Source organism: Eublepharis macularius, chromosome 13 (genome assembly GCF_028583425.1).
Source record: "Eublepharis macularius isolate TG4126 chromosome 13, MPM_Emac_v1.0, whole genome shotgun sequence".
NCBI classification, from domain to species: domain Eukaryota; kingdom Metazoa; phylum Chordata; class Lepidosauria; order Squamata; family Eublepharidae; genus Eublepharis; species Eublepharis macularius.
Window position 1 is genome coordinate 3,224,345 of NC_072802.1, and position 27,099 is coordinate 3,251,443.

General features: G+C 46.7%; 1 protein-coding gene across 2 annotated transcripts; it reads left to right on the plus strand.

Annotated features, from left to right (window-relative positions):
• Positions 1-11,433: 11,433 nt before the first annotated feature.
• On the plus strand, positions 11,434-18,068 carry IGBP1 (immunoglobulin binding protein 1). 2 transcript variants are annotated; one of them, XM_054996674.1, is made up of 6 exons: positions 11,434-11,662; positions 11,776-12,093; positions 13,109-13,304; positions 14,717-14,825; positions 14,964-15,095; positions 17,167-18,068. In XM_054996674.1, the coding sequence occupies exons 1-6, from the start codon at positions 11,472-11,474 to the stop codon at positions 17,301-17,303; spliced, it is 1,083 nt and encodes a 360-aa protein (XP_054852649.1). In that variant the 5' UTR covers positions 11,434-11,471; the 3' UTR covers positions 17,304-18,068. The 2 variants fall into 2 exon arrangements, with proteins under 2 accessions (XP_054852649.1, XP_054852650.1); XM_054996675.1 differs by having other exon boundaries at positions 11,436-11,662; positions 14,717-14,796; positions 14,983-15,095.
• The last annotated feature ends 9,031 nt before the right edge of the window (positions 18,069-27,099 follow it).

The window sequence follows — 27,099 nt, forward strand, 5'->3', positions numbered from 1 at the left end:
CGTTGCTCGTATTTTTGTTACTGTTTTATTGTTTGTAATGGCCTTTGGCCTAATGCAATAAACCTTACCTACCATAATAGAAACAATAAAAAATCAATCAAACAACAACTAGCAATACTTTAATGAATAACTTGAGGATATTATGACAATAAGAGCTATTGTCAATAAAACTCAATAAAACAAACAGCAGTGAGAGGGGGGGAATCCCACGTAACTATTCTTCTCACAGCCTTCGTAAACACATATTCCTTTGGCCCTAACACATCAGTTTCAGCACTGGGCAAGCAGCTGAAGGAAGGGCAATCCAGAATTAAAGCATAACTGCAGGAAAGAGATGCCTTCCTAGTGACCATCCACCTCACCTCTGCACGTAGGGGCTACCCAGAGCATCTACCAGCCTCCACCATGTTTAATATAATATGGCTACCTGTGATATAAAAAACTCTTCAAGGGATTTATTCCTTGGCTCTGCATAAAGTGGGCAGGATAGTAGGTAATGTGGTAAATCCTCCTCAACATGAGTACCACAAATACAGTAGCGGAGGGCTTGAGGTATTTTGGCATAGTGCCCAGCTAGCAGCACTGTGGGCATAGTTTGGAACAGAATTGTGGCAAAGGCTGTTCTGAGGTTGTGAGGGTGGACTAAACTTTTATTGGCCCAGGTGTCAGCTGTGACACCTTTGCACACACTTTTTGCTGACAAAATAGCACAAATATGCTCTGATCTGGATGACAGCTATAATATAAGTGGGGTGGAACAAATTCTTAATACACCCTCTGGTCCACTTGTGGACCATTTTAACTCAGTTACAGTAATCGATATTGACAGGATCCTGGCACCTGTGGAGTAGATCTTGGCATGTGCTTGTGCACTGGATCCTTGCCCCTCTTGGCTGCTAAAATCATGCAAAGACCACATAAATGAGCCTTTGATGTTTATCGTGAATCAGTCACTAATTCAAAGCACCTTCCCCTGCCCACGACGTAAAAGCCATCCACAGGCAAACATGATGTGGCCAATTATTGCCCAGTTCTAACCTGTCCTTTCTAGGAAAAGTGACTGCGAGAACAAGCTCCAGGTCTTCTCGCCATAACTCTTGTGCTCTAGACCCCTTTCAGCCTCATTTCAGGATATGGGACAGAGATGGCTCTGGTGGCTTTAGTGGATGAACTTTGTCTGAATGTAGATGAAGGCCACGCTTCTCCGTTGCTCGTCCTGGATCTATTTGTAGTTTGATACAGTAGATCATGCCTTCCTGTTGAGGTGTTTAGAAGCAGAAGTAGGTATCAGGGGATGTACTTTGGGCTGGTTTAAACTGCTCCTCATGGAATGGACTCAAAGGTTTGGTGTTGGAGACCAGCTATTTTCAGTGTGGGCATTATCTTATGGAGTACCACAGACCGCAATCTTGTCCACCATGAAACTATACTAACTGAGGCCAAGATACAATGCATACCTCAAGTCAGGAAAGGTACCAGGAAGTCTAAAAGGATGCCTACATGGGTAACAATTCAAGTCAAAGAAGTCATCAAGGGCAAAAAGGCTTCTTTAAGTGGAAGGCTTGCCCAGGTAAGAGGCACAGAAAGCAGCACAAGTTCTGGCCAAAGAATTGTAAAATGACAATAAAGCGAGCAAAAAGAGAATTTGACGAGTGGATTGCTAAAAACATTAAGACAACACTGCACAAACAGTATCACAATACACAGGTTAGCACTAAGAAATACAATCGTGAATGCTTACTAGGGGTGTGCAAGCCAAAAAATTTCGGCTAAAGCCGAAAGCCGAAAACAGAATCTCTTTCGAATAAGCCGAAAGCCGAAACGGCCAGCAGTTTCGGCTTTCGGCTTTCAGCTTTGTTTCGGCTTGCTTTCGGCTTTCGGCTTTCAGCTTTTCAATGGGAAAATGCCTCCGTCTTCCCGGACGTCTGGGGGAGGTATTTTCCCACCGAATCAGCCCATAATTGGTGGGGACCTTCCTCTAACCCCTCTCTAAAAAACCCCCAAGTTTCAGACCGATTGGACTTTGGGGGGCCAAGTTATGGCCCCCCAAATCAGGTCCCCCTATCCTCCCATAAGAAAGCGAAGGAGCAACATATTGTTAGCATGCTGCTGCTCATCTTCTTCATTATTTCCTATGGGGAAAAAATGAAGAGGCAGGCTTCCTTTGCCAGGGGTGGCATTTTGCATGCAAAATGCCCCCCAGCCCTCAGGGGCCCTTCTCCCACCCCTCCTCCCACCCCCCACCAAGGCTCAGCCTGCTCCCACTTGGGGGGGCCATTTCATGGCCTCCCCAAGTAGGTGCTCTGCTCTCATCTCTACCACTGACAGCTTGGGGAGGCTTGTCTTGCCAGGGGTGGCATTTTGCATGCAAAATGCCCCCCCAGCCCTCTGGGGCCCTTCTCCCACCCCCCACCAAGGCTCAGACTGCTCCCACTTGGGGGGGCATTTCATGGCCTCCCCAAGTAGGTGCTCTTTTCTCTACCACTGACAGCTTGGGGAGGCTTGTCTTGCCAGGGGTGGTATTTTGCATGCAAAATGCCCCCCAGCCCTCAGGGGCCCTTCTCCCACCCCTCCTCCCACCCCCCACCAAGGCTCAGCCTGCTCCCACTTGGGGGGGCATTTCATGGCCTCCCCAAGTAGGTCCTCTCAGCCCCTAAAGTCCACCCCTTACAGCCCCACACAAACCCAATTCCCCCCCAGCTGCCACACACAGACCCAAATCCCCACATTAGCCCCTCACAGACCCAAATCCACCCCCACCTGCCCCACACCCATAACCCCAGGAACTGGCTGGCAAAGGCCAGCCCTCTCCCTTTGTTCCCTATGCTGGGAACTTCTAAACTCTCTTTCCCTGGGCAATTCTGCACAGCCCAGGGGTGGCACAATGGTGGGCACACTTCTGAGTGCCAGCTGGTCCCTGTGAAAGAGCACCTGAACCACAGACACCCTCCCTCAAATTCCCCCACCACCTACAGGGATGGCTGGCCAGCCAACCCCATTGTTCCCTATGATGGGAACCAACTGCACAACAAAGAATAAAACACGAACAACACAAAATAAAGTTTTTTAAAAAATATTTTCTCCCTTTCAAAGTACATGTGACACATTACACCAGCAGTCCCCCACACAGAAAAATTAAAACACAACTCACTTAACATCAGAGAATCACAAAACACGATTCCTGTCAAAAACACTTTATTTCTTGAACAGCTTTAGGTTACACAGCAGGGGGGCACACCAAAGGGCATGGCAGCAGTATCTTACACAAAAATAACGCAACTCACTTAACATCAGAGAATCACAAAAGCACAATTCCTGTCAAAAACACTTTATTTCTTGAACAGCTTTAGGATACACAGCAGGGGGGCGCACCAAAGGGCATGGCAGCAGTATCTTACACAAAAATAACACAACTCACTTAACATCAGAGAATCACCCCAAAATATTGCTGTCAAAAGGACTTTATTTCCTTAACTGCTTTAGGTTACACAGTAGGAAGGCACAACAGGGCATGAAAGCAGTGTACTACATAAAAATAACACAACTCACTTCACATCAGAGAATCACACAAACACAACTGCTGTCAAAAACGGTGAAGTGGGTTGTATTATTTTGTGTAGTATACTTCTATCAGCCTGTTCCTGGGGTTATGGGTGTAGGGCAGGTGGGGGTGGATTTGGGTCTGTGAGGGACTAATGTGGGGATTTGGGTCTGTGTGTGGCAGCTGGGGGGGAATTGGGTTTGTGTGGGGCTGTAAGGGGTGGACTTTAGGGGCTGAGAGGACCTACTTGGGGAGGCCATGAAATGCCCCCCCCAAGTGGAAGCAGGCTGAGCCTTGGTGGGGGGTGGGAGGAGGGGTGGGAGAAGGGCCCCTGAGGGCTGGGGGGCATTTTGCATGCAAAATGCCACCCCTGGCAAGACAAGCCTCCCCAAGCTGTCAGTGGTAGATGAGAGCAGAGCACCTACTTGGGGAGGCCATGAAATGGCCTCCCCAAGTGGGAGCAGGCTGAGCCTTGGTGGGGGGTGGGAGGAGGGCTGGGAGAAGGGCCCCTGAGGGCTGGGGGGCATTTTGCATGCAAAATGCCACCCCTGGCAAGACAAGCCTCCCCCAGCTGTCAGTGGTAGAGATGAGAGCAGAGCACCTACTTGGGGAGGCCATGAAATGCCCCCCCAAGTGGGAGCAGGCTGAGCCTTGGTGGGGGGTGGGAGGAGGGGTGGGAGAAGGGCCCCTGAGGGCAAGGGGGCGTTTTGCATGCAAAATGCCACCCCTGGCAAAGGAAGCCTGCTTCTTCATTTTTCCCCATAGGAAATAATGAAGAAGAAGATGAGCAGCAGCATGCTAACAATATGCTGCTCCTTCGCTTTCTTATGGGAGGATAGGGGGACCTGCTTTGGGGGGCCATAACTTGGCCCCCCAAAGTCCAATCGGTCTGAAACTTGGGGGTTTTTTAGAGAGGGGTTAGAGGAAGGTCCCCACCAATTTTGGGCTGAGTCGGTGGGAAAATGCCTCCCCCAGACGTCCGGGAAGACGGAGCCGAAAGAAGCCGAAACGTTTCGGCTTTCTCCTAAACGTTTCGGCTAACCCGAAAGAAGCCGAAATACTTTTGTTTCGGCTTTCTTTCGGCATTTAGAAAGCCGAAACGCACATCCCTAATGCTTACTAAGTAACAAAATCAATTCTGCCATTCAACATTCAATAAACTGTCCTAGCCCAAGCTTTCTTTCTTTCTTGTGTATATTCCATTGAAACACAAAGGGTACCAAGATAAAGCAGCCTATTTACATTATACATTGTTTCATCCAGTACATTTATGGGAGAATATCCCAACAGGACAGTATCTTAGAATAAAAGGGAACTCAAGCAGAGAGAGTGATTACAAGAGAGAAAGAGCAATCTCTTAAACACATCTTTTCGGAAAGGGGCTATCCAGATAGAGTAATAGAGAGAGCACAGAGAAGACCAGAACAGACGCCTAGGGAAACACTGTTTGCTCCTAAACATCTAGCATCTACCAGCAGAATAAGATCATACTCCTCTATGAAAATTGCTAAGGTTATTTATAAACATTGGCATATCTTGGGAGACATTGGGGGATGTGAGGAAAGACCATTAATAGGCTACCGAAAAAGCAGAAGTCTAAAAGATATTCTTATACATTCTGCCTTTGAGGAATGTCAACCTCCAACAACACACCCCAGGGGATACTTCCCATGGGAATTGTTCAATTTGCAATTTGTCAATGAAACTTAATGAGATCCTGAACCATTCTAATGGGAAACCTCTTTACAGTATGGATGTACAGTATGTACATGTATGAAATTGTACATAGGCAGTACAACTTGCCCTTTGAAAGTAAGAGTTCAGGAACACATATCCAGGATTTGAAAAAATCATTCCTCATGCAACAGACCCAAAAGTTAGCCACTGGAGACCAGCTATCAACAGTGTGGGAATTATCTTGCATGGTTCCACGGGTCATAAATCTTATTCTCCAAGTTATTTAAACTCTATATAAAGCTTTAAGAGAAATCATTCCTATCTATGGAATTGTATTTTCCTATCCAAATGCCCTGGAGATGCAGTAGAGGTCCTGAGTCCACTGCCTGACAAGTGTGGTCAAATGGCTGAAAGAGAACAAATTGAAATTGAACCCAGACAAGACAGAAATGATACTCATTGGGAAAGCGGAGATCTTGAAGGACTTTATGCTCTCCACTTTCAATGGAGTTTAAAGACTCAGTTGACAGCCATGGAGATATACCAGATCCAGTATTGCTGCTAGAAAAGCAAATTAATGTAGCTGCAAAAAAAAAAAAAGCAGCAGCTTTCTTCCAACTCAGTCTAGCCTGGAAGATGGCCCTTTACCTTAACGTGGCTGATCTGGCCACCTGGATCCATGGCAGGGTGACATCAGAATTAGATTACTGTAATGCACTCTACATAGGTTTCCCTCAAAGTCAACTTGGAGACTCTAGTTTGTGCAGAACATTGCAGCTCAATTATCATGAGCTAGGCACAGAATGCATATTACTCCGATTCTACAGTTACTCCACTGGCTATCCATCAGTTACTGGACCCAATTCAAAGTTTTGGCTATCACATACAAAGCTCATTATGACCTTGGTCCCTCATATCTATGGGACTGCCTCTCTCCCCATGTTCCTCCATAGCAGCTTAACTCACCTGAACTGAGCCTTCTGCAGAAGACACCCTGCAAATGGGTAAATTCAACAACTGCCCATGCGCATGCATTCTCTGTTGTGACACCCACTTTGTGGAATGGCTGGCCTGATGAGGTTTGGAGGGCTCCCACTCCTTGGGCAAACTATGCAAAAATGAGGAGGGCTCTTTAAACAGGTGGAAGGGCTGAGCCCTGACCTGGATGGCCTAGACAAGCCTGATGTCATCAGATCTCAGAAGCTAAGCAGGGTTGGTGCTAGTTAGTACTTGGATGGGAGACCACCAAAAGACGACCAGGGTCACAATGCAGAGGTAGGCAATGGCAAACTGCCTCTGTCAGTCTCTTGCCTTGAAAACCCCAGTGGGAGAGGCACCATAAATTGGCTGCAACTTGACAGCACTTCATACACACAGCATACAGGAGGGTTGTACTGTAAGGAAATGGTTCAAAGAGATACTTGGATGTAGTGGATGTTGCTCTGAGTATGTGCCTGCTGGGTAGCTTCTGCATTGTCCAATAGGTTGGACCAAGGCAGATGCCTAATGCTGAGTTCCACAATTTGTTTTTATTTATTTAATAAAAAGAGCATTTTTATCAGCTTTTTATTTACTATGGCTAATAGTCCATCTGCCTGCTGCTAGTTACAGCCTGGGCTGTTTTTTCAGACCACAGTGAGGTGTTTTAAACACTTGGACACTTGCCACAGAACTACATACTGTATTATTGCTAACACAATGGTGAAACTGATAGCAATTTCTAATTAAACCTGGGCTGCCTGGAACTTGCTCTGAAGACCTACAGAATAAGGGAATTGAAGGAAGATAAAGCTGTAATTTTTTCTTGGAAGGCCCACACAGTAATGAGTGACCAGCAGATGGGTTCGTTTCCCAAGGACGTTGCAGATAATGAAAAGAAATAAAAATAAGACTAGAAATAATTCCAATGCTGATTCTTCGCCGACTACTCACCACCATAAATCTTCAAAACAACGACGATGCTAAACATCGCTGTAAGTGATCTTTTTCCTCTTGCTGAAAACAGATTGCGTCTACTGGAGCAACTGATGAACTCCCCGTTCATTGGTTGTGCACTCATCGGACGAGCAGAAGCCCACCAAAGGCAATGAAGGGGAGGAGTTTTTCTTCAGCCATGAGCTTAAGTTGAACACCAGCTCTCCTAAACCTCCAATGGTAGAGAGTAGAGGTGGGCATGGACCAGGAAAAACCCACGGGCCGTAGGTCCATGGCGTTTCACAGACCACGAACTTTTCATGGTCCAGCGCTGGTTCACAAACCGACTGGTTCATCAATCCGGGCCAGCACTGGGAGCGCTTCAATCCCGCCTTGCTCCAGCTGACTGGCAAGCCCGCCAGTAAGCTCGCTGGAGCAAGGGGGGATTTAAATGTTAAAGCGTTCCTAAGGCTGCTTGCCAGCAGGGCAGGAAGGCTTTAATAAATCATGGACCAATGGATCGGTGAAAAGTCCGTGGGCTCCGTGGAAAACAGGCGTCTCACGACCCGCCGATTCGCGAATGATGAACCAGCCTGGTCTGTGTTAAATTTTGGTCCATTTTCCAGTTTATGCCCACCTCTAGTAAAAAGTAATGGAACAATCTCAAAAGCAGTTAGATCAATGCCTCCTTACAGCAGAGACAGTCATAGCCATATTTCAGGATCTTAAAATAGATAGAAAATAGGCTATGCTGGTTGAGCTGATAAGGAAAAAAACAGAAGATCCTGGGAATGAGACAGTCACAGCCACTGGATTTGTCCTGGAAAAGGAGACCAATTTCTCTCCAACACAAAAAAGGGGCCCAGTTCCTGCTATTGGTTCCTACCCCAATGTGAGTACAAGGACTGTAGGCATGGTTAATATAAAGGGGAGCCTGTGGTGAAATAATAATCAAATTTCATTAGAAATAGTGCAGATTTTGAATACAGATGTTGGTGAAATAAACAAGAAATTATATACTCATTCTTACGTCTTCTTTGGCTGGAGGCCCAGATTGATCTTGAGCATTATAAGACTTCCAAACTCTTACCAAAAATGGAGGTGGGTACTAACATTTTGGCAAGCCACCATCCCACTGATGCTTCTCAAAATGAGGGGCTTCCTAGCCACTTTTGGTGTACGTCCGATTAGAGTATTTCAGGATGAAAGTAAGAGACCACTTTTGCACAGCAAGTCTGGTCATTTTCCTTTGAACAAAGATCCCTTAAAGGCACCAAAATACCAACGTGCATATAATGTGCTGACCTCTGCTAGCGACGGTGTTGGAAATATTAATCCCAGAACTGTTGTCCCTTATGACATGATCCAGGAAATGAGGCAATCTACATGTGGCTTATTAAATAATGCAGAACCTTTAAAGGATTTTATTAACTTTAACCAGATGATGATCTCCCCTTTGACTAAGTCAGCTGACTCCCTCGTAATCGGGAAGACTCAGGGATACCATAACAACAGTGGCCTACTCTCTATGGATTACCATCCCCATTTGATGATATCCCCTTTTTCCAAAGATCATCAATACTCAAATGGGAACTGGACTGTTCCAACAGAAGACATGACTTCTGAAGAAATGAACCTTATTGATATACGCTCCCCCTATTTGGAAGATGCTTTCATGAGGGGAACTGTACTAAAAATTAGGGATGTAGGAGACTGGATTCCCAGGACTGACGGTGTGATCCTGAAAATAACCAGCATTCTGCCACTTTCGTTGAACTGCTTTTTCGTAACGTAGCAAGCTGGATGCACCATACCACACTGTACCACACGTAACTGATATCCCCTTCTGTCGTCAGAACGACGACATTATCCTTTTACAAGAAACATGGTCTGATGCAGGACTGGTTCTAGATGGCTTTAATTCCTAAGGTAAATGCAGTACCTGGGCAGGAACCGGGGAGAATGAAAGGAGGGTTGGGTACCCTTGTATCAGCTTCCCTGGGAGTCCAATCCATTGCAAAGCCTCCCCTGAACCAACTAGCAGTGGCCGTAATTTTAACAGGTGGTAAGAGGAATTTACTGATTACCAATGTGTATCTACCCCCTTCTTGTAAAAAAGCAGAAATGGAAGAGAACTAGATTTCGCTAGAAAATTATGTAAGAGCTCTTATCTTAGAACAGTCGAATGCCCGGATTTTGTTAGGTGGCGACTTAAATGCACGTACAGGCTTGGATGATGCATTTATGGCCTCCAAATTTAAGGAGATGCCAAATATATTGAAGGAGACTCAGGAGTCCCTTAAACAGGAAAGGATATTAAAGAACATCATGCAAATTATGCTGGGGCCTGTCTGTGTACATTTGTTTACAGACTAGGTCTTTTTGTTCTAAATGGCTCTGTTGAAAGTGATAGTCTGGGTGAATTTACATTTACGGCAGGGTCTAAAGCTAGTACAATTGATTATATCCTGGTCTGCAGAGTCTTATTTTCTATGGTTGGGAGTTTCCAAGTGCTCCCACATATGGAGGGAGATCATTTTCCACTATTCTTACGTTTGCTGTTGGATTCTGGAAATCTTCATCTGGAATCCAGATACTTCACTACAGTCATGCCCTTAGAAAGATACAGCTGTCAAGCAAGATGGTAATCTAATTTGGCACAAAGCTTAAAAGACATCTTAACTCAGCAAAATCTGTTGGATCCCCATCACTTGTCCAGATCCCTTAACTGTTTATTAAAATCTTATACAAAATTTAAATCCATAGCTTGTTCCCATACATAATGATGAGCTCTGGAAGTCCTTTAACTGCTCCAAACCATGGCTTAATCATAGCTGTGTGACAGAAAAAAAAAAAAAAAAAAGCATTAAATTGAAGGTACTAGCAATATCTGAGATCACAAGATCAGGCCAAAAGTGAAGCTCTTTTAAAATTATTGATCCAAAAAACAGAGTATAACTTACTATTTCAATGTAGCAAAAAAGAACATACAGTTATGATGGGAAATAACTGAAGCTTCAAAAACTAAAAACTCATCCCTGTTCTAGAAATTAGTATCAGGTAGAATATCGAGACCCAAATCTCCGATATCTTCCTGTATACCGCCAGACAAATGGCTTTCTTTTTTTACAGATCTGTATGAAGATTCGGTTCAACATCCCCCCTCAATAGCAATAGAAAATATATACAAATTATCTCCTGTAACTCCAGGTGAGATTAAATCATATACAGACCAACTGAAAAAAGCTAAAGAATAGATGAACACCAAGAAATCCTCATGACTGATTACTTCCTACAAATGTTGAACAGCACTGATTAGTCTGTGCGCCCTTTCTCACTAAGAATTTTTTTTAAATGTTTCTTTTTACATAGAGTTAGAAGGTTGGAAGGCACTTCCAGGGTCATCTAGTCCAACCTCTTGCACAATGCAAGAAATTCACTACTGCTCCCGCCACACACGCACAGGCTAGCAGGGCGATTGCTGCTGCCTGATGCCAAGGGGGCCATCGGCCTTATCCCGGCCGTGCAAGAAGGGGCCATGAAAACTAAGCACAAGACCAGAAGTGACCCTTCGCCTATCCTGCAGGCCAAGACTTGCACCCGTTTGCTCAAGGACCACCTGTGATCTCTTCTCTAATCGAAGCAGCAGCAGCAGCAGCAGCAGGCATTCAACTGACATGCCGCCCTTCAGGGCAACCGAACACCAACTCAGGGTAGTTTACCAAGTGTGTGAGGCGGGCGGGGCTGCGGGGCCCACGGTGGAGGAGGAGCGCAGAGTCTTGCTCTTTCTGGGGGCCTCAGGCGAGGCAGCGCCGGCCCGCCAAGGCCCGACCTCCCCCTCCTCGCCAGGGGCCGCAGGCTTACCCCCCACAGGCCCCACGGAAAGCCCCGTGACCCGCCGGCGGAGGTGTTCCTGCCCCAGAGGCCCCGCAGCCCCCCTGCCTGGCCCCCTCCTTCGCTGGGGCGCTCCAAGGACCGGGGCCCTCCCGCGGCCAGGAGCAGCCCTTCGCCCCCCCCCCCCCCGGGCCTCCCTCGGCACAGAAGGCGGGGGAGGGCCTCGGCGGGGCGTCTGCCCGGCACGGAGCCGCGAGGCTCGCAGGCCTCCCTCCCAGCCCCGCGCGGGCAGGCGGCGGCGGCGGCCCCGGCCGGAGGGCGCCGCTCGGCGGGGTCGGCGGGCGGCGCGGGCCGTTGCTCCGAGGAGGGCAGGGCGCAGGCGCCGCGCCAGAGCCCAGCCGGCAGCCGCTCCCGCGCCGCGCCTGCGCGCCTCTCCCCGGCGCAGCGGAAGGCCTCCCGCCCCCCGCCCCGTGACGCGCTTCCGGCGGGCGGCCGGGCGAGCGCGATGGCGGCGGAGGCGGCGGAGGGGGACGAGCGGCTGTCGGAGCTGCTGGAGGCCGGCTGGCGCCTGCTGGAGGAGGCCGAGGCCACGGCCGAGCCCTCGAGCGGCGCGCCGGCCGTGCAGCGCAAGGTGCAGCGCGGCATCGCCCTGCTGGAGCGCGCCGCCCGCGCCGTGGCCGCGCTGGAGCTCTTCAGGTGCGGGGCCTGGGGGGGGGGGCGGCGGCGGCGGCGAGGGGGCCTCGGGGGGCGCGGGGGGGGGCCTCGGGGGCGGCCGGGCTGACGCGCGTGCTCTGCTGGCCTCTCCGCAGCCGCCACGAGGAGCTGGAGGAGGTGGCCTCGGCCGACCTGCGCTTCATGCTGGTGCCGGCGCTGCTGGGCGCGCTGGTCCTGCGGCAGGTGGGCCCGGAGGGGCGGCGCCTGGAGCACCTGGAGCGCGCGCGGGCCTGCTTCCTGGACTTCCTGCGCCTCGGCCACGACTACGGCCTCGCCCGCGGAGCCCTGCCGCCCGAGCGGGCGGGCCCGGCGGAGGAGGAGCAGGGCCACGAGAGCGGGCGGCGGGCGGCCCCGGCCTCGGAGCAGGCGGCCCTGCTGGCCATGGCGGCCTCTCGGCAGGCCAAGATCGAGAGGTAGGTGGGCCGGCGGGCGGGCCGAGGGGCTGCGCTGAGGGGGGCCCGGCTGCGGCCAAGTGGGAGCCCGCTGGGCGGCCCCTGCCCTGGGCCGTGGATCCGGCGCGGGAGCGCTTGTGCTGCGCTTCAGCGGGTCTCCGAGGCTGAGCTGGACGTTCCTTATTGTGGGGATGCCTTTGAAATGGGCTGTGCGGTGGGATCTGCTTTGAGTTTCAGCAGGAAAGGCGGGTTAGAAGTCATGGAAATCATAGATAAATAATGCTCTCTCCCCTTTTCCAGCTTGATTCTCTCCTTTTTGCTCACCGCCTAGCCAACCCGGTGCCTGCTCTCTCCCCAGTCTCCAGCGTCTTTTATTCTCCTACTCTTTCCCCAGTGAGGACCCAAAGTAGCTTAAATCATCCCCAGTTGTAGCCTTACTACTACTGGTCGGTTAAGCAGAGTGTTTGTGACTGGCTTCCTTGGTGGAGCGGTGATCCAGTCCTGGTTTTTCCAGCTCTGACTTCTACACCACGCTAACCCTGTACAGACAACAGCCTCTGAGAGGTGGCTGGTCACGCAGAGATTGCTGCCATACCTGGACAAGGAGAAGGTAGCAGGAGTGAGTTTGGAAAGCAAAATAACCCTGGAAAGTGCTCTGTTCATCTTCCTTGACTTTTGATGACAAAAACAGGCTTAAAGGTTTGCAGTATCGCTGTGCTTGCCTAATCATCATCCTCCAAACAACTACTTAGATTTTAGAGTGCATTCATTGCTTAAAGCTGTATGGATAGCTTCTCTTAAAAATGCGTGTAGGAGAATAACCCCTTGTTTGTGCACATACACATATGTAGAGAGAGATTTCAGAATTTTTTGTAAACATGAAGCATTTCTTGCAATGTATTCAGTATTGTTGCCATAATGTCAATATTTCTGGATTTTTGGGAAGATTTCTTTCCCTATAGTATATGGAAATATAAGAAGCTATGCCAGAGGATTTTTCAGTACCCCATCCCTTTCTCCCCCCTCCCCTTAATAGATACAAGCAGAAGAAGGAAGTGGAAAAGAGGTTGGCTTCTTTGAAAACTTTTATAGACAGTGGGCAAGCAGAGGAGGAGCAGATACGGGAATTCTATTTGCTCCAAATAACAAAATGGGTCAGTGTGAGCCTAGAGGAAATCGAAAGCATTGATCAAGAAATAGCAATCCTCAGTCGGCGAGATGCTTTGAAACAGGTGAGAAAACAAGACGTTTTTTGCAAGATTGAGTGAATCCTGACCTTACCTGGCCTTAAGATCTGGGATGGTCTCATATGGTGGAACTGCTTCTTGACTGTACTACTTCAGATTGCAGGGAGGGAATGACCAGTCACCTGGGCAAAACCCAGCTCTGCTTGTAGAAAGCTAGCATAGCAGGGAGGAACTTGCCTAGAATCTCTTTCCCTGATATGCCTGCTTTCCAGGTCTAGGGATTTTTATAACAAAAGTGTTCAGTTCGGCAAATGTAAGCAATACAGTCCAGGAAAAGTTTTATGACAGGATATTTATTTTAACAACAACAACAACAATAGTAACAATAACAACATTCCATTTATATAACACCCTTCAGGATGACTTAACACCAGCAGTTTACAAAGTGTTATTATTATCCCCACAATTACAAACACCCTGTGAAGTGGGTGGGGCTGAGAGAGCTCTTAGAAGCTGCGACTCACTCAAGATCACCCAGCTGGCTTCAAGCAGAGGAGTGGGGAATCAAACCTGGTCCTCCAGATTAGAGTCCTGTCACTCTTAATCATATACCAAACTTGCTGTCTTATTTATTGCATTTCTAGTCTACTCTCTGCAGGCGGGCCATATTCTACGTCTTAGAATACCTGTGTGTGTGTTGGGGGGGGGAGTTGAGATTCTTGGCCAGGCTAGAGGGGCCTAGTCAGGTTGATCAGCAGGATAACTAGCTAATCAGTTTGGTGTAGTGATTAAGAGTGGCAGGACTCTAATCTGGAGAGCCGGGTTTGATTCCCCACTCCTCCACATGAAGCCATCTGGGTGACCTTGGGTCAGTCACAGCTCTCTCGGAGCTCTCTCAGCCCCACCCACCTCACAGGGTGATTGTTGTGGGGATAATAATAACATACTTCATAGACTGCTCTGAGTGGGCATTTAGTTGTCCTGAAGGGTGGTATATAAATCAAATATTACGAGTCTAGGACAAATTAGTATCCATTTTTTCTGTCTGAAAATGAAAGTAGTATTCATTTCACAAAATGATAAAGCAGTTGATGCACCTCAACAGTCCTTTGTAAATCCTGTTTTGCTAAGCTTTATGTAGCTTCCTTGCTTTTAGTTAAAAAAAAAAAAGTATATATGAAAGATCAAATATTTGGGGAGAAACTTGTATCAGGTAGGAAAATATCTGAAATAGCTTCATGTTGATAATTACAGGAAATGTTAAATTGTGCTCCCTCCCCCCCCCCCCCCGCCTTCAGGCCATTAAATAGGGGAAATGCCAGACCCTGGGGGAAATGTGGGAGGGACAGTGGGAGAGACTGGCTAAGGCGGCAAGCCCTCCTCACTGGCAGCCTCTGTCTGTTTCTTTCACGGTCCTTGAGTAGGTGAATAAATGCTCCCCCTCCCCTTTTCTCCAGGGCACAGCCACTCGACCTTCACGTGCTCCCCGGCCGCCAATGAAGCCTTTCATCCTTACCCGGGATGCTGCACAAGCGAAGTATACCACTCTTACTGAATTGGGGGTGGGTGAGCACGTGGCTTAGTTCCTTCTGGCAACTTCAGAAATCATTCTTTATTTTTATTTTTTCTTTGAGCTAGCTGTTTCACACCGGGGCCCACTCTCCTTGGTGATTCTGACATCTCATGTTTTGTGCTTGTACTCAGACCTGACTGTATTTGATAGGGTGTTTGGAGCCGGCTATCCAAGTCTGGCCACAATGTCCGTGGATGACTGGTATGATCAGCACCAGAAGCAAGGAGTCTTGCCTGACCAGGGCATCTCACAGGCAGCTACAGGTATTTGGTGGAGGAGCACAACAATGATGGTTAGGAAGACTGTCAGTAGATCAGTCTTATATGTCAGTCTCAATTATAAACTGATATCTCACCCCAGGGAGGTTTGCTTTTCTGGTGTGAAGGTTGCAACCATCGCACAATGAAGCTGAAATTCAGTGGATAATAAATTAAATTTCCGGGTCCAGACGGCATACACTTGAGGGCTCTTAAGAGAACTCACGTGTGAAATGTGTTAATCTTCTAATTAGTGTATGCAACTCTTTGCTAAAATTGGCCTCTGAATAAAGTAGCAAATGTAACATCTTTTTAAAGGGAAATTCAGAAGAGATCCTGGAGATTACAGACCAATTAACATAATACATATTCTGAGTAAATTATTAGAATCTGGCAGTAAAAATACAGTTAATCACATAGTGAAACAAAGCATAAAGAGGGAAAATCAGCATGTTTTTCGTAAAGGAAAATACTGCCTCACCAACATTTTGGAAATTTTTTGGTGAGTTTTAACAAGGGTTTGGATAAGGATGGTCCAGTTGATGTGACGTACTTTAATTTCCAAAAACGTACCTCATTAAAGATCTGAGCAGAGGTGTGAAAACCCAGGAAAAACTTTTTTAAAGTTTTAAGAGGCCGGGATCCCTTGCTCCCTGCCACTGATCAGATGTGTGGCAGCCAGGAATGTGAGGTGTTGGAACAAGGGTTTGTTAAATGACATGTTTGGCTAACCAGCAACCCTGGTTATTTAACGATGGTGGTTTACACAGCTTTTACTTTGAGTTTTTCTCAAAATGGCCTGAGATTTTTCCGCATAGCTTCAAAATATTTGGAGATATTACATCTCCCTTAGCAATCATGGAAGAAGAGGACAGGTTCTCTTATGAATTCAGAATTTGTTAAGAAGCAGACTAGGAACAAATGGACACTTCTCACATGGAGGAGCATAAGTGGTGGGATCCCTCAGGAGTTATTATTGGGCCCAAAACTATTTAACTTTTTCATAAATTATTTGAAGGATGAGTACTTAGCAGGTAAATTTTTCAAGATGACGAATACCATGGCCTATTGTCAAGAGTTCCAGAAAGATCACTCTAGAATGGGGGAGTAAGCAACAACATGGAAAATGGAGTTGAATGCAGGCAATATATGCTGAAGAGGTCTGAACGGTGTGGGGGAGACTAGAGGAAAAGAGTCCTTGGGGTTGCAATGGATAGCTCAGAAAAAATGACGACTAGGAGAGTGCTTAAAAATAAAACTGCCCATATTGTAATGCCTCTGTGTAGACCTATGGTACAACCTGCTATGTATGGTTCTGGTTGCTGTATCCCAAAAAGGATGTTGCAGAGCTGAAAAAAGTACAGAAGAGGGCAACCAAGATGACTAAGAGGTTGGAGCACCTTTCCTAGGAGGATAAGCTCAAGATTCTGAGACTTTTTTTTAGTTTAAAAAAATAAGATGGCCAAGGAGGGCCTTGATAAAGGTTTATAAAATTAAGCATAGGGCGAAGAGTGAATAGAAGGCGCCTTTTCTCCCTCTCCCATAATGCTGGAACTCAGAGGCAACCAGTGAAGTTGATCAGCAATAGGTTTAGCACTTACACAAAGTAATACTTCTTTCTTTATGAATAATTAGATTATGGAATTCACTCCATGTTTGTAGTGATGAGCGTAGATGGTTTTAAAAGGGGGTTAGACACGTTTGTGGAGGTAGTTATTCAATATGATCATTAAAGGGGACCTGGACATGCAGAGGCAATAAATCTCTGAATACCATTGTAAAGGTGGCAACATTAGCCCCTTCAGGACAACTGGTTGACCGCTGTGTGAGAAAGGATGCTGGACCAGTGGTCTGATCCAGCAGAGGCCTTACGTTAATGAATATACGTTTGTGACGTTTCTGTTCTCAGATACGGTCACTGATTTGAGTCCAGTAGCACCTTAGAAACCAACAAGATGTTCAGGGTAGGAGCTATTACTGAGAGTCCAAGCTCTCTTCTTCAGGTGACTCTGCATACTTCGCAAGATCTTGCCTCCAGCCAGGTCAGCTGTAATCTGGATTTGTTTTTGGCCTATAGCACTTACAGAAGAGCAGCAGAAGGACCCGCAAGACAGTCAAGTGGAGGAGGAACCATCAGTGTGGAAAGCACGAGAATGGGATGACTGGAAGGATACGCACCCGAGGGGCTATGGCAATCGGAAGAACATGGGCTGACCCCCTATGGGCTGGGTGACCGAGGGAGAAGCCTGTAGCCCAGAAAGCCCACCTAAAGGGTCATGGCTTCTTGTCTAAGTGTGAGGAGATGAACCAAGGAACCCCTTGTTGTGGATTGCAACACATGCAGTGATAAGTTGTGTGTGTGTGTCATAAATACTGGGGCAGCAAATGGAGACTTTATTAGAAGGTCCAATTAAAAACTTCCCTGTGTTCCTTCTACCAAGATTAATACTCAGTAACACTTAATAAACTGAAATGATAATTCCTTTCAAAGTAAAGTTTGACTGTTGTAACATATTCCTCCTTTGAATTAAAATAAGTGCAGTTTGGTTCTTTTTTCTCAATATTCTTAACTTTCATCTCCCATTTTTTGGGGAAAGTGTAGGAGCTCTGTTTTGCAAATTGGATTATTGCTGGATTTGGAGGACAAAATGTTTTATAGCTCTTTGGGTTCTGCCCCACAGGGTTGTTGTGAATATGGTTACTCCATTTGATTTTTTTATATTTTTATTTATTTATTTCATTTCTAGACCGCCCTCCCCATCAGACGGGCTCAGGGCGGTGTAACAACATACAACTTATAATATACAGTTTAAAACAATAAAAACATTATAAATAAACATTTAAAAACAAATGTGTAGTTTTTAATGAACATGAATTTTTAATTGTATTTTAATTGTATTTGTTATCTGCCCTGAGCCCACTTGCGGGGAGGGCAGAATACAAATTTGAAATAAATAAAATTAAAAAATAATAAAAACATTATCCATGTGCCATACAATTTCTCAGATAGCGGATATAAGTATATGTCACACTTTATGAGCTCCTGCATGGGTGGTGGATGTTGTTCAGTGTTATGGCCAGTAAGAGGACAGCCTAGCCCCCATCAAATGCCTGGCAGAACATCTCTGTCTTGCAGGCCTGGCGGAAAGATAACAAATCCCGCCGGGCCCTAGTCTCAGACAGAGTTCCACCAGGTTGGAGCCAGGACTGAAAAGGCCCTAGCTCTGGTAGAGGCCAGACGGACCTCCCCGGGGCCAGGGACCATCAGCAACTGCTTATTAGCTGATCGAAACAACCTCCGGGGAACATATGGGGAGAAGTGGTCCCGAAGGTATGCTGGACCCAGTCCGCGTAGGGCTTTATAGGTCAACACCAAAACCTTGAACTGGACCCGGTACTCAACCAGTGCAGTTGACGGAGGATGGGTGTTATATGTACCATAACTGGAGCTCTGGCAACCACTCATGCAGCTGCATTCTGAACCAGCTGCAGTTTCTGGATCAAGCCCAAGGGAAGCCCCATGTAGAGTGAGTTATAGTAGTCTAATCTGGAGGTGACCGTTGCCTGGATCACTGTCGTAAGGTCATGGGTCAATAAGTAAGGGACAAGTTGCCGAGCCTGTCTTAGATAGAAAAATGAGATTGAACAACCGCTGCGACCTGTGCCTCCATAGACAGGGAAGCGTCCAGAACCACCCCCAGGCTCCTAACTCTCGACACCGGGGTAAGCGGTGCTCCATCAAGAGCAGGGAGCCGGAGTCCCACACCCATGGACCCCAGGCCAACATGTAGGACCTCCGTCTTCATGGGATTCAATCTCAGCCGGCTCTGCTTCAACTGTCCAGTCACAGCTTCGAAGGCACGTTCCAGGACATCTGGGGCAGAGTCAGGCCGTCCGTCCCATCATCAGATACAATTGGGTGTCATCTGCATATTGATGGCACCCAAGTCTGAAACTCTGTAAATCTATATTAATCTTAAACACGATACATAAAACATGATTTACAGGACTTTAAAATACAAAACTGATCAGAACTTGAAAGAACGCAGCACCTCAAATATGTGTAAAAAGCAAGATCATTCTATCTGATGACAAATATCAGCTGTAATGGTTTGTAGTCTATTAATAACCAGATTCCATTGGATGACTATTTCTTTGATATTCCAAGCTTTCTGCAAAGCAGTTATCTTGAATAACAGAAAGACCTCCTTTGATCTATTTGATCAATTTTGGTTTTGGGGTGACAGGTTGGATTGCCCGCATTTAGTTAATCTTGCTGTAGTAATTTGATAAAGAGCAATTTTCTGAAACCTTTTGGAATTAAAATAACATTGTTTAGTGGATAGATTTTAACAGGGTTGCATGCTGATGACAAGACAAATGAATAAACGTCATCATTGTCCAAAAACTGTTACTCTTTCATGCATTTCCACCACATGTAGAAAATCTGCTTTTCCCCCACAGAACCAACAAGAACGAACCATTTCTATAAATTCTTGCTGATTTCAAAGGACTTAAATGACACTGGTACAACATTTTATTTTGCAAATTTTTTTTTGGTATAGAATTATTTAAAAAGAAAAGATAACAATATAAAGTGCGTTAAAACTTGTATAAGTACTACATTTGAAATTAGATTAATAAAAAGGTACAATCAGAATTTATAGTAACAAAAATTACAGTGCAATCCTAACCCCCAAGGCAGCTCCGTCGCTCATGCGCCGGTATAAATGGGGCGACGCTGAATGGCACCCTATTGACTTGCAGGATAGTCCCACCAGCGCCTGCACGTGGCAAGGCAAAATGCAGTAGCCCCTGGGAGGTCCTGCCCACTGTTCCCCTGACAACCACGCACACACCAGCCAATGGCCGCACCCCTCCCCTCACATCCAGGCGAGGGAACAGCAGCGGCACAGCCAATGGGGTGGCCGTGATCACCGCAGCCGCCTCCAATAGGCCCCCGTCAGAGGGCAGGCATCCCTACCAAGGAGGGGTGCAGAGGTGACAGTGAAGGTCCAGATCGAACACACACACCCTTGCCCGTCCAGCCCCCATTTCTTATGAGGTGCTCGGTGTGCCTGCACATACCTGCTTCCACTTCCACCCTCCCAAAGAAAAAGGTCCCCCCCCCCTAAAAAGTAGGACCAGACAGTAGGGAGCTGGTTTTTGTTGCCTGGAGAGCAGTTGTAATTTCGGGAGATCTCCAGCTACCACCTGGAGACCGGCAACCCTAATTAGGCCCCAGGTTCCGGAGAAGCAGGTGGGGGGGAGGTGGGGCTGGCAATGAGTGACAGGAACGCCCATTGGGAACCACGTGGAAGGCTGTTTGGAAATGAGGGGAATGAAAAGTTCGCTCAGACTTGCTGCTGTGCAACATGAACACATCACTGCATCTCTACAAAGCGAGAGCGGGGGCCGGACCTTGACAGCCATATCCCAGTACTGGGGAGATGCCCCCCCAGAGTGAACTGAGAGACCCTCCCCATGCCGAGCCCGTCCCTGCTTCCGCAAACACAACCCCCAGCCCCTGGCAGCAGCTTTCCACCTGCACCCCGTCCTCCTGGCTTATCAGATGCCAGCCACTCAGCCTACCAGAGAATGAAAGTCCTCAGTGCCTCCCCCCTCCCCGCGGACATTCATGGGCCACAGTTCAATTCCCACCCCTCTGGGGGGAGGAAGGGGGCGGGGAGGCTGAACGGGGTGCTGCTTGATATATTTGTGGTGATGTGCGAGTGGAAATGTGTGACAGGGTGTTTAGGGAGAGGCTAATGACAATGTCAGTCAGACATGCAAACACAGAAGTTGTTTTTCAACTCGTTTTATTAAACTGAAAAAGTGCGATTGTTTCTAGGCTGGAAAGGGAGCCAAGGCATTTCGCGCAGCCTTCCTTCTGCACTCCCAGGGGCGAGGCTGAGATGTGGACTGCGGTGAGATATTGCTTCCTGGGCTGGATCCGAATGTCACTCACAGAGGATTACGAGGGGCAGGGGGAAGGAAGCAGACATGCTTGGTCGGTCATCTCCCAGACGGGTCACAACGTGCCTGCGAGAGAAAGACACATGTGGGCTTTGCCCCGTCCATGTCTGAGGCAAAGGCCGCACTCCAACATTTGAGAAGATGCACATAGTAAGAGAGTGGCAGTGGCAGGAACCGGCTGATGCGAGACCCTCTGGCGAGGATGTGCTCTGCCTTGGGGTGCTTTTACATTTAAGGGAGAAAACGAGCAGGTAGTTACGAACACCTGGTCAAGAGTAGTTTCCTTGGCAACTGCCTCTGGGGCAGGCAGGGGCTGCTGCCACCATCCTCTCCCCCGCCATGGCTAGCGGTCAGGCGAGTCCAGGTGATGGGGTGGCCAGCGCAAATCAGCCAGCCAGCTTAGCCACCACCCCATCTCCTTCTTACCCGTAAGTGCTACCTCGCCACTTACTGAGATGGAACTTCAGAGTCAGATAACCTGCAAGGAAATATGAGTGGCTATTGTTAGTGGCTATTGTTTGCCCTTCTTCCCTTCAGCGAGCGCAAAGTTCTCCCACTTTTCTTGCAAAGTCCCCAAAGTGCACCCAGTGCCTGCCACTGTGGGCACCCTCTCTCCCACCTTGCGTTCAAAGTGCCCACGGCACACAGCAAACGGGCAGAGCTTCCAGCCATGTGCTCACTTACCTGAGAGCGCGGGTAGCGCTGGCCGGATGTTTTATAGGGTGCATTTGCTGGTGATTGGGTGCGAGGAGGAGGGCTTGTCCATGCTGGGAACGCACGCTGGTTGCTCCCCATGATAGTTCCCATCCTATGCTCCTTCGGGCCACAGGGGCGGGGCGGGGCGCTCGGAGAGGGGGCCAAGTTTTCGCCATTCAATGGGCACCTATGGGCTACACATTGTTCTTTTGTGGTGTAGCTCTTTTGTGCCACTGTGGGCGTTCCTGCTTCTGGAAGGGTTTAGGGAGCAAACTAACTCTGGACCCGCCCTCCTCCCCGCCCCCTCCTGCACCAACACATGGCTCTATGCCGCTTCTCCGCCTCCGCCTGGCCGCCTCTCACTTGCAGCGGCGCCAGCCCGCCAGCGGTGCTGCGCCTTGTGCCACCACTGATGGAAGAGCATTTAAGCTCACGTAGGAGCTAGTTCCGCTGTCGCAAGCCTTAGTTCGGTGCCTATTCACTTTCCCTGCACCCCTTAGTGTTACCAGAACTGCTCTTATTAACGGGGGAAATTAGCTTTAGCAGTCTGTAACTTAAAATTAGCGCGGATCTTAACCTATGTTTACGGAGGTCCCGATCCCAGACACTCTAGTGAAAAAGAGGCAGACTACAAATAGGTTCAATCACGTGTATTTGCTAACAATGTGGCGTAAGCCTAAACTTGCACAAACATACAAGAGAACACACAAGATCTAAGAAATACAGAGTGGGAAATGCAGAGACTTTCGCATTAGCGGGTTCCCAACGATGGTGGGGAATACTCACAATCCTGGAGCGAAGCAGAGACACAACAGCGAGGTGGCCCAATGCCAGCACTGGGACCACAGACGGACAGCAAGGGATTCTGGACAGGAATGGCCTAAGCACCGGGTGGTCTGGGAGACCAGCTTAAATACCCCAAAACGTACCCTGGGGCAGGTGCTGTACTTGGTGGTTCTCACAGATTAAAACAAAGGTTCTAATGGGTTACTGAATGGCTTGGATGGGCCACTTTAGTAATCTGATTGTGATAAGTGACACCTCAGGAAGAGGGGACAAAAGAGGGAGGGGGAAATCCGAGTGGGCTGAATGGATGTTCCAGCGGACAGGGCTTGTCCTGATGTCATCAGCTCTGGAATGCGGAGGTTTCTTTGAGATGCATTCTCTAAGTGCTTGGGATGGTCGGCACTTAGTTCCTTCTCCGGGGTGGCTCCTAAGATATGCAGAGTGGGGTGAAGTACTCTCGCTGCGGACGTGGTGTGCCCGCTTCGCCGAAATGGCTTCCCAAAGCAGTCTTCTTCCCTGGGTCTTCTGGCTGCCTAAGAACATGGATGCCAGCTGGGCATGGCTGGGGCTGGATAGCAGGCTGCCCGGTAGCGAGGGCAAGCTTGGCGACCGGCTCGCGGGAGGCTCCAGGCGGGAACTGACCAGGGAGCGCCTAGCCAGGCTCGCTGGAGGTTTCCCCGGCAGGCGCCCGGCTGCTAGCAGCGGCTTGGGCCCATATGAGGCAGGCTTCCATGGAGGCAGGGGGAACAGCACTTTAAAACACAGCCCAAGGCAGGGAACAGGCACGGTCCATGGCAGATGGCAATGCAGGCACGGGGCACACTTGTAATAAAGTCCAAACATACACTGGAAATCCAGATACAGGTCAGGGCAGGGTTGCCCAGGAAAAGAGTCCTTCGTGCAGTTAACCAAACATGGAGTCAGTAAACTACACAGTCTATTGCAGCAGCAAGATAATTAACAAGCAGGCAGGAAACTGACACGTGTATCAGAACACACACGTGCAGGGCAATCTTTGGTGCAGCAGTAAAACAGCAACGCCGGAAACTTTAACACAGTTCATGGCCGGCTTTAAAGCAGGAGAGGGGGCCTACTTGGCAACATTAGGATTGCACTGCCCATTGAAATACAAAATTCAGTTTTGGTAATATATTCATATTAACAGCAGAGATTCTTTATAGCCATGAAATATTCAGTTTTTCCCATCTTTGCAAATCTTCGGTCATTCTTGTCCAGGCTTTTTGGATAATTGTCCTTATAAAGATTCTCATTTAGTGCTGATACATTTATCCCTAAGTATTTTACTGTCTTTGTAGTAATAGCACAATTTGTTATTTTTTCAAACTCTTCTTGTTCCTCTGTCATTCTTGAAAGTAACATTATCTTTGTTTTCTTTTTATTCAACTTGTATCCAGTGTACTGTCTAAATCTTGATATTTGTTCCATTATACAAGTCAGGAAATTGTTTGGGTTTGTCACTGATATGACCACATCATCTACATAGCTCTTCATTTTATTTATCTTTCCCTTCCTTTATTCCACCAATTCTTCTATCTTGCCTGATTTTCACTGCCAATGCAATCACTTGCCTGATTTTCACTATCCAACGCAAATGTTGAATAGTACGCTAACTGAAAAAGTAGATCCATGGAAAAATAGGAAGAGCCAAACTGTGGGACCAACATCATAGCCCAAAGAATTTCTCCACTTCAGAACATAACTTGGGGTGAGTCTACGATTGACCTACAGTAAGATGTAGAAATCTGACAAAGCCCTGTCTTCCTCCTTTAAAAAATAAGTTCCGAGTTTGCTAATCTAACCTTTTAACTTCCTGTACAAAGCTTCTAAGATGTAAACATTCTTATTTGTAAATAACAATAGAGAAGAACGGTATCATTACTTCTTTGTCATGTCCTTAAAAGACAAAATTTTAAAATTTTCAATAAAGTAAAAGTAATCAAACAATTGAGCAAATTTACCACCAATCTCAAGTTATGAGCAAAATACTAATAAGATTTTTGATAACAAAACTGCAATCTATCAGCCTGTTTGAAGAATAACCAATCTTGCAACTGAATTCTGCCAAGTAGCCTGGCAGCCCCATAACAATAAACTAAACTCGGGACTTCATGCCTGCTTTGAGACAATTTTTCTTGATCAGAACGCTGTTCAATTCTGGGCTATTTATGGCTCCATATGTAGTCTTAAGAGCACCATATCCCAATCTTTAAAGAATGTTTTGGGAATGTTAATAGGAATATTTTTCAGAAGGGAAAATTAATTTTGGTAATACTAACATTTTAACTAAATTGATTCTATCATATAATGTTAAGGATCAAATTTGTAATAATTGGTTCAGAGTTAAGACTACCTAAGTTATTTAAATTTATTGAAATAGAAAAACCAAAATATTTCACTGTATCTGTGAATTCTGCATTACAAATCCAGCAGCTACTATCAGTATCCTCTCTATACACATGGTTTAGTTATAATTCAGATTTTTAGACATTAAGCTTATAGCCTGAAACTAAGCTATAACTATCTAATACATTTTTTAAATATCTTACTTGAATTTTCAATGTTCAACAGAAGCCTACAAGGTCATCAGCTTGTAAACTTATTGATAATTATTTAAGGCAATTCCACTAATTACTTGAATTTGACGAATCATAATGGCAAGAACCTTGATAGCAATAGCAAAGACTAATGCAGAAAGTGGACAAACTTGTTTAAGTCCTCTAGAAATCTGAATTGGATTAGATAAGAGTGCCTATCAGTACCAGTTATTCTAAGGATTCTGCATAAATTATATCTGTTGAAAATCATAAAACTCCGAACTAGACAGCTTTTACACAAGGTGTTAGAAAAAGTGGTTCTACATGGTCACATGGGGGGGGGGTGTTTAGCAAAAGCAAAGCAGCTTTCCTTTTCTTATTTTTCACATAATCTATCAAGGTACAAAGCTTCCCGATATTTGAAGATAAAGACAGTCCAGGGATAAATCTAGTGTGGACAGTGTTTATATATTTAACAAGATCATAGTCAAAATGTTATAGTCCTAGTTAAGCAATATTATGAATCTATAAAATCCTGGGTCTTTTATGATTTTTATGTGGCCTCAAAATCATGATAATCTTCCTTGTAGTCCATGTCAAAGGAAAATTGCTAGAAATGCCATCTAAAGCCTGAGGATTTAATCTTTCAGTCCTTCATTGTAAGTTCTTGTAAGGATATGAGTATGTTCAGGGCTTTTTTTCAGGGGGAACGCGGTGGAACAGAGTTCCGGAACCTCTTGAAAATGGTCACATGGCTGGTGGCCCCGCCCCCTGATCTCCAGACAGAGGGGAGTTGAGATTGCCCTCCACGCCGCTCAACAGCGCAAAGGGCCATCTCAACTCCCCTCTGTCTGCAGATCAGGGGGCGGGGCCACCAGCCATGTGACCATTTTCTCTGAGGGCAACCCACTGAGTTCCACCACCTCTTTTCCCAGAAAAAAGGCCCCGAGTATGTTCATGCTCTATCTTCCTCAGACAATTGTGTCCAGAAACCTAGAGAATGAGTCCAAAAAACTCTTAATACCTGTGTGACGAACAGGCATAGTTCCAGCTCCACTTCTCCTACAGAGATAGCCAAAGAGACTTAGCAGATCACAGTTGGAAGAGGTGTTAAGGCAGTTGAGGGGAAGGTTTTAGATCTGCTGAAAGGGAGGGCAGCAGAGAGAGAGCTGGCTGTTAATTCCCATTCTGAAACATTGTAAGATTTCCTGTTTAACCACAATATATCTATATGCTTTAAAATTATTCACTACAATATTCTATCTCGTTAATAAAAGTTGTTCTTCTTTTGGTTTTAACCCTGGCTGGCCTGAAATTGTTCACTGAGGGGAAATAAAGCAAGCACACAAGCCTCAAATGCTCTGGTCACAACCAATTGTTAGCAAACAAGTCATACTCTCATGCTAATAGGGGAAGTTTATGAATGTAGCTGTATCGTAACTCCCTCTCATGTGCTCCAAGCACATGGCCTGTTGCCTGGCTAGGCAGAACAGTCCCTGTCTGAGCCCTCTCCTCCCCGTGAAGCGCTGGTCATCTTTCACTGCTGCCTCCATGGAACTTTCCTCTTCAAGGCTGGTGAGCCCTCCCTGAAGCTACTTTGCCTTTTCATCACTGTTTTTTTTTAAATAATTTTTCTTTTTTAAAAATACATATATATTTTAAAACTTTATTAACTTTTGAAACTTTGACAAACATTACAATTACAAGTCAAGCATTGAAAAAAAGATCAATAGATTGTGAGGTAGGCTTATAACTCTATAGACCAACATTCAACCTGAAGTACCCAAAAACAAAAAGTATGGTTGTTGTGGATAAAGTAGTTACACAACAGTGTACTAATAGTTTTGATATGAGTCCTTATCTAATATACAAATTTCAAAATCCAATTATTTATAGGAGATAGAATAAACTTATTTAAGTGGACATCCATATCTTATAATTGGAACGATTAATTCTAAAATAAGCAAGAACTGGATCCCAATAAATTTGCATACGGT